Source organism: Rhinopithecus bieti, unplaced genomic scaffold, assembly GCF_001698545.2.
Source record: "Rhinopithecus bieti isolate Rb0 unplaced genomic scaffold, ASM169854v2 scaffold_20175, whole genome shotgun sequence".
NCBI lineage: Eukaryota > Metazoa > Chordata > Mammalia > Primates > Cercopithecidae > Rhinopithecus > Rhinopithecus bieti.
Window position 1 is genome coordinate 119,288 of NW_016809984.1, and position 12,298 is coordinate 131,585.

General features: G+C 48.0%; 1 protein-coding gene across 5 annotated transcripts in view; it reads right to left on the reverse strand.

Annotated features, from left to right (window-relative positions):
• Window positions 1-12,298, reverse strand: part of DENND2A (DENN domain containing 2A) — a 131,413-nt gene that overhangs the window by 50,389 nt on the left and 68,726 nt on the right. For 3 of the 5 annotated variants that reach the window (XM_017891060.1, XM_017891061.1, XM_017891062.1), the window contains 4 exons: window positions 10,085-10,285; window positions 5,635-5,728; window positions 4,746-4,796; window positions 3,086-3,273 (listed from right to left, as the gene is read on the reverse strand). In XM_017891060.1, the coding sequence (XP_017746549.1) occupies window positions 3,086-3,273; window positions 4,746-4,796; window positions 5,635-5,728; window positions 10,085-10,285 (534 nt within the window). The remainder of the gene's footprint in view (window positions 1-3,085; window positions 3,274-4,745; window positions 4,797-5,634; window positions 5,729-10,084; window positions 10,286-12,298) is intronic. The other 2 variants (XM_017891063.1, XM_017891064.1) reach the window with 2 other exon arrangements.

Genomic DNA, 12,298 nt, shown 5'->3' on the forward strand with positions numbered 1-12,298 from the left:
GAATAAAACCCACAAAAAAAATTTAAAAAGAGAAGAGAGAGAAGGAGGAAAAGGTCCTTTCTTCAGACGGAGCAAGTGAGCAAAGGCAAGGAGATAATGCCTGACATGTAAAAATGCGTGTACAAGGATGATCACCATTGCACTAAAAAAAAAAAAAAAAAAAAAAGGCAGAGTGGGTCCCAGCACTTTGGGAGGCTGAGGTAGGCGGATCGCTTGAGTCCAGGAGTTCGAGGCCAGCCTGGGCAACAGAAGAAGACCTGTCTCTAAAAAAGAGACTACAGGCTCACACCTGTAATCCCAGCACTTTGGGAGGCTGAGGCGGGCGGATCATGAGTTCAGGGAGACCTCGAGACCATCCTGGCTAACACCGGTGAAATCCTGTCCTCTACCATAAAATACAAAAAAATTAGCTGGGGCATAGGGGCGGGTGCCTGTTAGTTCCCACTACTCTGGAGGCTTGATGAGGCAGGAGAAATGGCGTCGAACCCGGCGCAGGTGGAGCTTGCACAGGTGAGCTGAAGATCACCGCCACGTGCCACTCCAGCGCGGTCCAGGTTGGACAGAGAGGGACTCCAATCTCAAAAAAATAATAAATAAAATTAAATAAATAAATAAACAAGCTGGGCATGGTTGCATGTGCTTGTAGTCCCAGTTACTTGGGAAGATGAGGCGGGAAGGATCACTTGAGCCCAGGAGGTTGAGGCTGCAGTGAGCTGTGATCGTGCCACTCCACGCCATCCTGGATAACAAGAGCAAGAGTGAGATCCTGTCTCAAAAATACACACACAGGCTGGGTGTGGTGGCTCATGCCTGTAATCACAGGACTTTGGGAAGCTAAGGTGGGCGGATCATTTGAGGTCAAGAGTTTGAGACCAGTCTGGCCATTATGGTGAAACTCCATCTCTACTAAAAATACAAAAATTAGTTGGGCGTGGTGATACATGCCTGTAATCCCAGCTCCTCGGGAGGCTGATGTAGGAGAACTGCTTGTACCCGGGAGGTGGAGGTTGCAGTGAGCCAAGATTGCACCACTGCACTCTAGCCCAGGCAACAGAATGAGACTGTCTCAAAAAACAAAACAAAACAAACAAAATACACACACACACACACACACACACACACACAAACACTGGTAGCCAGATACATTTCCAACAGAAGGGGACTGGTTACATAGATAAATAGACTAGGGAATACTCACATATTGGAGCATTATATAACTTGAAAAATGATGTTTTAGAATTTTTGTTAAATATGCTTATAAATAATGAGAGGTTTACAAAAGAGTACATGCAGCATGATACAAAAATTCTGCAGTATATGATTCCACTTTTGTAAGAAAATTACACCATGAGAAAAGACTGGAAGAAAAAGAAAATGTTAACGGTGATGGTCTCTGTGTGGTGTGATTACCAGTGATTTCTTTCCTATACATTTCTGGATCAGTTTCTTTTTAAACAGTGACTGTGCAACTTTACTTTAGAAAAAAAATTTAATGTGGGTGACTCCAGGCTGGAAACAATAATCATTTGATCATTATGGTGAATCATTAACTAACCCATGAACTAACGCAGCCTTGATCCCTACAACACTGATTAAGCATTGCCATGTGAACAGCATTGTGTTAGGCCCCAAGGCAATGAACAGGATAGTAGGACAACCCTTCACGCCTCAGGGATCTCTGTTGAGAGTCAGTGTGAGCACACCCCGCAGCCTCTCTTATCCATGGGCAGCCCCTGCCGAAAAAAAAATCTGGGTATACCTGTGGTAGTGGGGTGTCAGGGGCTCATTCCTTAGAGGTGTGACAGCTAGAGGAAGGTGAGTGTCACCTTTGGAAGGCCAGTGCCTATGGTTTACTTCAATTTACATAATTGCTATCCTGAACTCCAAAAATAGGACTTGATTGTGGTGTTGGAGCATGGTGGGCACGATGGAAGGACGGCTGGCCTGGGAAAGGAGGGGAGGCCTGGGGACAGCGGGATCTGGGCCTTGGTAGATGCTAGGGTTATGCCTGGGTCGTGGTGGCAAAGGGAGGCCCTGAGTGGGCAAGGACAGAAGCTCCCTCCCTTCTGCCCTCCCTGAGGCATGAGTCTGTCCAGAGACCATCAGATTCTACCTGGTGAATCTCTGCATGCTTTTCCGGGGCTGGGGGGAGATGGTTATTTTATGTCCTCCTGGCAGAGTTTAAATTCCTTGAGGACAGGAGACACATTTTGTTCATCACTGTAATCCCCTAAGGCCAAGCAGAAAATTACTTGAATGTAATATATTCTTAGTAAATTCTAGTTGAACTGAATTAGAATATGGTGGAACCTCTTTAATATTGATGTCAAAGCCTAAGAATAATTTATAAATTATTGGCCATGTTACTTCAGACTATATTAAGTGCTATTTTATTTATTTTATTTATCCAAGAACCCTCTCTAGAGGTCTGGATTGAGATTCCCTTCCTGTAACAAAAGGAAGGGACATACACAGAGATGCACAGCACACAAACAAAGCAGACATTTAGCACAGACACAAGCGTGATGCTGCTTGGGGAGACTTGGGGCTTCAGGGGAAAGAGACTTCTAGGCTAGGTTAGGAAGAGATGTGGCTGTCTGGATAAAGAGATGGAAGGAAGGGCAAAGAGGATGGCATGGTCAGCACAGGAACCACAAGAAGTGAGAAAGCATTTCTGGCCATACTTTTTTTTTTTTTTTTTTTTTTGAGACAGAGTTTCGCTCTGTTGCCCAGGCTGGAGTGCAGTGGCGCGATCTCAGCTCACTGCAACCTCCACCTCCCGGGTTCGAGTGATTCTCCTGTCTCAGCCTGAGTAGCTGGGACCACAGGCTGTACACCATGCCTGGCTAATTTTTGTATTTGTCTGGCCATACTTTTTGAGTCCCTGAGTCTCTCCTTTCTGGGACCTCCCAAATTCTCTAGCAGCAGCATTTTTTTTTCCATCTGATATACCCTAATTAGGATCCATTTTCAAGATTCTAGATGCTAGGTGGTCCTCAGACTCCCACACCTCCCTGAATTCATAACTCCCAACAAGGTGATGGTTAGAACCCTGGCAGGCCACAGGGACCTGGCCACCCTGTACCTTCAGAGGGAACTGTTGGGTGAGTTCTGGCACGTAGGCAGCCCCAGCCTGCTTCTTGTGCAAAGACACAACCACAAAATACTCGAAGAGCTGCCTCTCCTGGTACTCGATGAGCTCCCGGGCAAGCGATGGGTACCGAGGCGCCTGCTTCAGGCGAGACTTCACGTTGACCAGGCGCTGGCTGTGAGCTGGGTGAGGAAGAGGGGGAGAGAGAGAGAGAGAGAGAGCGCACAAAGAGCCTGAAATGACCATGAGCCCATGTGGAACTGTACTGAGCTGCAATAGGTTATGTAATTCTCAGCTCAAGTACTTTTTTTCTAATCCCCAAAGTGTTTCTGTGTCTAACAAATTGGTAGGAAACTCTTTACTTGGGATATCTGCCAAAGTTCTGGGAGAAGCAACACTCAGTTGGCTACCAAATCAATCAGGGTGCAGGAGCCTGGAATCGTGGCTCTACTCTGCCATGGTTTTGCTGTCTGGACTCTGGGCAGAGGCTGAAGATGCCCTTGCCTTCATCTGTCTGATGAGGTAGGGACAGTGACTCCTCCCCTCACCCATTTCCCTCATCTTTTGGTTTGTGTGATGTGACAGAATCCAGACCAGAGGGCTTTTGGAGCTGGGAGCTTTATAAACATCCCTTGTGACTCAACTGGCAGAGATCCCACTAACTCAGGAACTCCTGTCCACCTCCTCTTCTGCCACTGACTCTGCAATGAAATGGCCCTGCTTCATTCTAGAGGTGAGTCTGGGAGCAGCTGGGTGTCTGAGGTGAATGCAGCAGGGTCACTGAGTGGACGGGTCTCTGTCACCTCGTTCAGCAACCTGGACTTGCTGTTTTTTTCTTTTTCTTTTTTAGATGGAGTCTCGCTCTGTTGCCCAGGCTGGAGTGTAATGGCTCAATCTCGGCTCACTGCAACCTCTGCCTCCCGGGTTCAAGCGATTCTCCTCCCTCAGTTTCTCGAGTATCTGAGGTTACAGGCACCTGCCACCACGCCTGGCTAATTTTTTGTATTTTTAGTAGTGACAAGGTTTCACTATGTTGGCCACGCTGGTCTCGAACTCCCGACCTTGTGATCCACCCGCCTCGGCCTCCCAAAGTGCTGTGATTACAGGCGTGAGCTGTCGCGCCTGGCCTCTGGACTTGCTTTCTTTGGCTTCTCCCTGGGGTCTGAAAAAATTGCAGAAAACTCACTAAAGCCTAGGCCCAGACTATCTAATTTTAGACCCCCAGGGACCAATTATTTCAACAACTTCATCAGACAGACGAGGAACTAGAGGCCCTGGATCTTAAGTGATTTCCTCCAGATCACACAGTAATTTGAGCAGAAGTGGGCAGAAGCTCCAGGTCTCCGAAGCCTTAGGGCCGCAGTGTCAATCCTTGAAGCATGGAAAACATCAGGACATAGGGAGAGGCATGGGAGCAGGGGTCGCTGCCGTTATTGTAGCCTCCCTGGCTCTCAGCAACTGTAGTGCCATTTTGATCATGCCCATGGCAGACCGGCCCTGGAGCACCCTGTGGCCCCACTGTCTACTGAGATGTTCACATTTTGCCAAGCAAGCTCGGGCAGGACGCTTCTGTCCCTCATACTAAGGAGGAGGGGCCACCTTTGCAGCTTCCAAGTCACCTGCCTGCATCCTGCACAATAGCGGCTCTCCTCACCTTTCAGCTTCTCCTCTGTGTCACTGTCAGACTCACTGTTCTCATCTGTCACTAGAAGAAAAGAACAAGGAAGACAGTTGCAAATGTGAGTTCTTCTCATGTAGGAAGCTCTTTCTGTGTGGTAGCACAGATCAAACGTTCTAATTCAGAGGGGGTGTTCTGTTGTCTTTTTTTTTTTTTGAGGCGGAGTCTCACTGTGTCACCCAGGTTGGAGCGCAGCGGCACAATCTTGGCTCACTGCAACCTCCACCTTCCAGGTTGCAGTGATTCTCTTGCCTCAGCCTCCTGAGTAGCTGGGATTACAGATGTACACCACCATGCCTCGCTAATTTTTCTATTTTTTAGTAGAGACAGGTTTCGCCATGTTGGCCAGGCTGGTCTCGAACTTCTGACCTCAGGTGATCCGCCTGTCTCAGCCTCCCAAAGTGCTGGGATTACAGGCGTGAGCCACTGCGCCCAGCCTCTTGCTGTCTCTCAATGTATTGTACAAACCACATCTCGTCCAACTCAATGTACTGCCAAATTAATCTGGTTCTAGTTCAGATGGTACTAGATGGTACCTATATCAGATAATATAGCAGAAGGTCCTGGTCCCTTTTGTGGAGGTTAAGCAAGGAAGGTTGCTCCCACAGTCACGCCAGGGCCTGTAGTGCTGGGCTGACTTGGTGGTGGGTGAGGACAAGGATGAGGACAAGGATGGGGAGGCAGGGGACATGTCACCCAGGCTGAGCTCCCAGCCCCGCCATTGTCCCAAAGACGGTGCAGGACATTTACAAAGCATCAGCTTGTTCTCCTCCTTGGTGAGTCAACCAGAAAAAATAGGAAGCCACTTCTGGAAAGAATCTCTTTTCCGATTCTTGCGGGAGAGGGCTGGTGGTGGGGGTTCTACCTTTTCCTGAGTTGCTCTCCATTGACTGGGACAGCCTCTTCACCCGTTTCTTTCCTCTCCGGACCTCATAAATGGCGTTGATTCGCAACACCAGCTGCCAGACACCAGGAGAAGAACAGCCAGTGTTAGCAGCACGCTCTCTGTGGCGGCTGGGCTTCCCTCACTGCCCTTCTCCTACGATGATGGAGGGCCAGGGCCGGGGGGAGCGGGAGACACTGCCTATGGGCTCGTGGGTGTCTTTCAATCATTTTTTTTTTCTTTTTTTGAGACAGTTTCATTCTTGTTGACCAGACTGGGGTGCAATGGCGCCGATCTCAGCTCACTGCAGTCTCTAACTTCTGGGTTCAAGAGATTTTCCTGCTTCAGCCTCCTGAGTAGCTGGCATGACAGGTACCCACCACTATGCCCAGCTAATTTTTGTATTTTTAGTAGAGATGGGGTTTTGCCATGTTGGCCAGGCTGGTCTTGAACTCCTGACCTCAGGTGATCCACCCACCTCGGCCTCCCAAAGTGCTGGGATTACAGGCGTGAGCCACCACACCCAGCCCAGTCATTTTTTTTCTACCACACAGGAACGTGACTGTCAAGGAAAGGAGGCTGCCAGCCCCACTGCCCTGTGGGCGTCTGTTGTCTGGATGGGGGGACAGCCCATTGCTCACGGTGTGGTGGCTGCTTTCCCTCTGAGGCTTCGATGTCACTGCAGCTTGGGAAGGAGCTTTTCCTCCCAAAACAAAACAAGAAAAGGAAGAGACAGGAAAAAAAAAAAGGTTCCCAGGCAGGGCTCCCTTCGTGGGAACCATTCCAAAGAATGTCAGAGCAGCCCTGAGTGGGGTGGGAACCGGGATTAGAACGGGTCCCAAGCCCTAGCTTGGGACTTCGGGGAGCAGCACCATGCAGCCGAGCGTGCAGCCCAATCTGTAGAGGGACGCGCACCCCCAGACGCCATGCACCTTCCATGTGTTCACAGGACACACACATGCAGTGTGCAAGTGTACACGGATACCCTGGGGTGGTACACATTCCAAGCCTCCAAGCAGGCCACTCAACCTAAATGGTCTCCCCCATCACCACTGCCAGACACCCTGTGCCCTGCCCCTCCCCACCTCCCAGGCCGGCCTAGTTATCTGATGCATTTGAAAGGAGACCTGCTTCCATGGAAAATGTTTTTCATATTTCAGACCAAAAGAGTTTGGTGTTTCTTACGTATTTGTTTTCCCCTTTCTTGTGTGAGAAGCTGGTGAGTGCGAATTTATGTATTTTGCTTTGCTGGGTCCCCCGGGGCTTGCTATCAAAGAGCACACATTCATGCCACATGTGATTTAGAATCCCACACATGGAGGAACTCTAAAATTAGTTGTTCTGTGTGCTTACAAAATTAATCTTACTATCTCGTAGCTATATGTTAAATGTTATATAACACTTTTATCTGTCTATGTCAGTAAACAAAAATATAGGATGGTAACCAATTTCCATGTTCTATGAATATTTTACTTATCTATTTATTTTGAGACAGAGTCTTGCTTTGTCACCCATGCTGGAGTGCAGTGGTGTGATCTTGACTCACTGCAACCTCTGACTTCCAGTTTCAAGTGATTCTCATGCCTCAGCCTCCCAAGTAGCTGGGATTATAGGTGTGTGCCACCACACCCGGCTGATTTTTTTTTTTTTTTTTTTTGTATTTTTAGTAGAGACAGGGTTTCACCACGTTGGCCAGGCTAGTCTCGAACTTCTGACCTCAAGTGATCTGCCCACCTCAGCCTCCCAAAGTGCTGGAATTACAGGCATGAGCCACTGTGTTGGCTTGAATATTTTAATTCTTATTTTCGATATTTAGAAATTGTCTGGCCCTCTTTGCCTCTGGCTGGTTGGGTGTCTCTGGGCCATTTAGTTGACCTCTATGGGGTCAAATGTCCTCATTGGAAAAATAAAGGGGTTGGAGTGTTTCATTTCTGTTGAAACACTCCAAATTTCTAATAGCCAAGTGTCCATGGACAGATAGATGGATATACAAAATGTGGTATATACATATGATGGAACACCATTTAGTCCTTTTTTTTTTGAGACGGAGTCTTGCTCTGTCTCCCAGACTGGAGTGCAGTGATGCGATCTCGGCTCACTGCAAGCTCCACCTCCCGGGTTCACACCATTCTCCAGCCTTAGCCTCCCCAGCAGCTGGGACTACAGGCACACGCCGCCATGCCCGGCTAATTTTTTTCGTATTTTTAGTAGAGATGGCGTTTCACCGTGTTAGCCAGGATGGTCTCGATCTCCTGACCTTGTGATCCATCCGCCTCAGCCTCCCAAAAGTGCTGAAATTACAGGCGTGAGCCACCGCGCCCGGCTCATTTAGTCTTAAAAAAGAAGAAAATGCTGACACATGCTTAAACCTTGAAGACACTAAGCGAAATGAAATGTCATTCACGGAAGGACGATACTGTGTGATTCCTCTTATGTGAGATACCTCCAACACTAACTTTCTGGGTTCTAGGATGAAAGTTCTTAGCTGTCCTCAGACTTGCCAGGTCCTTTCATAATCTTTCCTAGTGCTGCCAAAGTGAGTCACTCAACAGGCACCACTACTTAAAGGCATATTCCCTAGGTGGACTTCAGCAGAACCATCTCTTTCTCTTTCTCTTTCTCTTTCTCTCTTTTTTTTTAGAGGCAGCATCTCGCTCTGTCACCTAGGCTGGAGTGCAGTGGCGCGATCAGAGCTCACTGCAGCCTCTAACTCCTGGGCTCAAGTGATTCTCTCTCAACTCAACCTCGCAAGTAGCTAGGACTATAAGTGCACACCACCATGCCTGGCTAATTTTAAAATTTTGTGTAGAGATGGGGTTCCACCATGTTGTCTAGGCTGGTCTTGAATGCCTGGGCTCAAGTGGTCCTCCTATCTTGGCCTCCCAAAGTGCTGGGATTACAGGTGTGAACCACTGCATCCGGCCTCCCTTGACTTTCTTTCAGGTCGATGAGTTACTCAGAGAAATCCCATGAAAGCTACAGACAATGTCCCACACGGAAACTTATCTGCATAAAGTTTTACATTTTTATGGATTTCATGACCCCCTAAAGCCCATCCATGAACTCTGAAATTAAGAATCCCTGCTCTACAAGTTCCTGTAAGAAGCTGATATTGGCTGGATACGGTGGCTCACACCTGTAATTCCAGCACTTTGGGAGGCTGAGGCGGGCGGATCACACCGTCAGGAGTTCGAGACCAGCCTCGTCAATATGGTGAAACTCCATCTCTACTAATAATACAAAAATTAGCTGGGCATGGTGGCTGTAGTCCCAGCTACTCGGGAGGCTGAGGCAGGAGAAACGCTTGAACCTGGGAGGTGGAGGTTGTAGTAAGCCGAGATCACACCACTGTACTCCAGCTTGGGCAACAGAGTGAGACTCCATCTAAAAAAAAAAAAAAAAAAAGTTGATCTTGAAGGAGTTCAGGACATAGCTCCCCAAAATATGCCACTTTGGCATATTGATTATTTTAACTAAAGACACTTGAAAACAAAGTGCATGAAGGTCGCTCTGACCTTCCCTTTTCTTCTTAAAACAGGAGATGAAACTCCACATAAAAGAGGCCCTCCTTATAACAGGAGGAAAGAAACATTATCACCAGTGATGGCGAGTTGAGGCTAAGAGAAATCTAATCAAACAAATCTTGTTTAACCCCTATCTTCCTGGTTACTTTTCCACAATTGCCGCTCTTTGTTCAGCCTAGTATATAAACACATAGATCCAGTCACTTCTTTGGGTCTTACATTTTTCTTTTGAGGGCTCCCACGTACTTGTAAATAAAATGAGTACGCATTTTTCCTGTTAATTGTCTTACGTCAGTTTAAATCTGAGGCTCAGCTGGAGACTCTAAGAGGGTAGAGGAGAAATTTTGCCTACCCTACAGTACCAAACTGGTCAATGAAGAGAGACCGAACTGCAGCACTGAAACTGAGCAAAAGGAAATGTAACCAACAACAGATGCATAAAGATGTATATATCCAAGCCCCTGGGAATATTTTACCTTTTTGGCTGCAAAGAGCCACAAGAGGATTGTTGACAAGGGCTGTCTCAGAACACAGACTGGGACCTGCCTCTGCAGCGGGTGTAGACCAAGTCTCAGGTCAGAGCATGATGGATGGTGTTCTGTTTTTTTGTGGCGATGAAGGAAGGAGCTGTGGCTTTTTGAGGATGGGCATTAAAACCTTGTCTGGGATCAGACAAGCAGCTGAGATTGGGAGAAGAGTGGCTAAGAGGAAGACCACAGGACCACAAAAATGATCAGGATGAAGGTCCAGATATTCCAGCCTGCTGGCTTCACTGTGTCCCCCTGGCCTGCAGCAACACAGGTGGGAGAGGGGCCAGTGATGTATCCCCCACCCAGACCCCTCTGCAGTCTTCTTTCACAGAGAAAGGGTCATGCATATCTGAGCATGAAGCTGGTTGCCACCATTACCTTAGGTATCTTTCTCTTCTTCCTGCCGTTCTGTGGGTCTCCAAGGTTAAAGAAAGTGTCGTCAGGGCTGCTGGGAGTGGAGGGGGGGCTGATTTTGGAAGGGGACCCAGTTCCATCCCGACTCAGCTTCCTAGTGTCCAGCAGTTTGAAGTTCCTCCTCTCTGAATTTTGTCGGAAAAAAGCAGGTTTGGACAATGACTGCTATGAGGGAAAGGGAGAAAAGAAGAGTAAATGAATTCAAAGGAGACTAACCAGTGGATAACTGGTGGTGCCAGGGACAAGACAATGAAATTGAGAAGAGGAACTGGTCTAGTTCCTCTACACCTTCCCAGGGTAGGTGGAGCTTGGTTATGCCAGTAAGTGTTCAATGAACACGTATCATCCAGTTACCAAAAATGTGTGTGATGAGCGATGTAAATCTAATCCAGTTTCTCTTTCTTTTGAGGAGTCTTACTCTGTCACCTGGGCTGGAGTGCAGTGGCGCGATCTCAGCTCACTGCAACCTCCGCTTCCCAAGTTCAAGCAATTCTCCCCCTTGAGCCTCTCGAGTAGCTGGGGCTACAAGCACACGCCGCCATGCCCGCCTAATTTTTTGTATTTTAGCAGAGACGGGGTTTCACTGTGTTGCCCAGACTGGTCTCAAACTCCTAAGCTCAGGCAATCCACCCGCCTCAGCCTCCCAAAGTGCTAGGATGACAGGCGTGAGCCACCACGCCCGGCTGTTTCTCTTCTTGGACAAGTGCAAGGTCACCTGCCTCAATCCCTAGACGTTACAGCTGAGGCCTTCTGACAACCCAAGACACAAGGACTGGGAGTTACAGGGACTAAGCCTCACTTTGGCCTTGCTGCAAGATTGCTGAGTGTCTTTTATACAAGGAATTGTGTTTCTTTTTTTCTTTTCTTTTCTTTTTTTTTTTTTTGAGACGGAGTCTCGCTCTGTCGCCCAGGCTGAAGTGCAGTGGCGCAATCTCGGCTCACTGCAAGCTCCGCCTCCTGGGTTCACTCCATTCTCCTGCCTCAGCCTCCTGTAGCTGGGACTACAGGCGCCCGCCACAGCACCTGTCTAATTTTTTGTATTTTTGGTTGAGATGGGGTTTTACCATATTAGCCAGGATGGTCTCGATCTCCTGACCTCGTGATCTGCCCGCCTTGGCCTCCCAAAGTGCTGGGATTATAGGCATGAGCCACCTGACCCGGCTGGAATTATGTTTCTTTGGGCCTCAATATCTTATTTCTAAAACAAGCCTCTTCAAAGTCAAAAGGCTGGCCAGGTGCGGTTGCTCACACCATAATCCCAGTACTTTGGGAGGCCGAGGAGGATCACTTGAGGTCAGGAGTTTGAGACCAGCCTGGCCAACATGGTGAAACCCTGTCTCTACTAAACATACAATTTAGCTGGGTGTGGTGGCGCACACCTGTAATCCCGGCTACTTGGGAGGCTGAGGCAGGAGAATCGCCTGAACCTGGGAGGCGGAGGTTGCAGTGAGCTGAGATCACGTCACTGCACTCCAGCCTGGGTGATGGAATGAGACTGTCTCAAAACAAAACAAAAAACAAAGTCAAAAGGCAAACAAAACACTTGCTAAAAAAATTTAGAACACATAGAAAATAACCCACAGAAATTAACTCATTTTCCTAAAATACACTACAAATTAATGAGAAAAGACTAACGACTCAAAAGAAAACAGGCAAAATAATGGAAAATTTAGAGAAAAAGAAATACAATGATTCTCAGAAACATAAAAATATTCTTAGCGGCCGGGCGTGGCGGCTCATGCCTATAATCCCAGCACTTTGGGAGGCCAAGGCAGGCAGATCACGAGGTCAGGAGATTGAGACCATCCTGGCTAACATGGTGAAACCCTGTCTCTACTAAAAAAAAAAAAAAAAAAAAAAGAAAGAAAATTAGCCAGTGTGATGGCAGATGCCTGTAGTCCCAGCTACTCAGGAGGCTGAGGCAGGAGAATGGCGTGAACCCGGGAGGTGGAGCTTGCAGTGAACCGAGATCGCACCACTGCACTCCAGCCTGAGCGACAGAGCGAGACTCCGACTCAAAAAAAAAAAAAAGAGGCCGGGCGCGGTGGCTCAAGCCTGTAATCCCAGCACTTTGGGAGGCTGAGACCGGCGGATCACAAGGTCAGGAGATCGAGACCATTTTGGCTAACACGGTGAAACCCTGTCTCTACTAAAAATACAAAAAAAAAAAAACTAGCC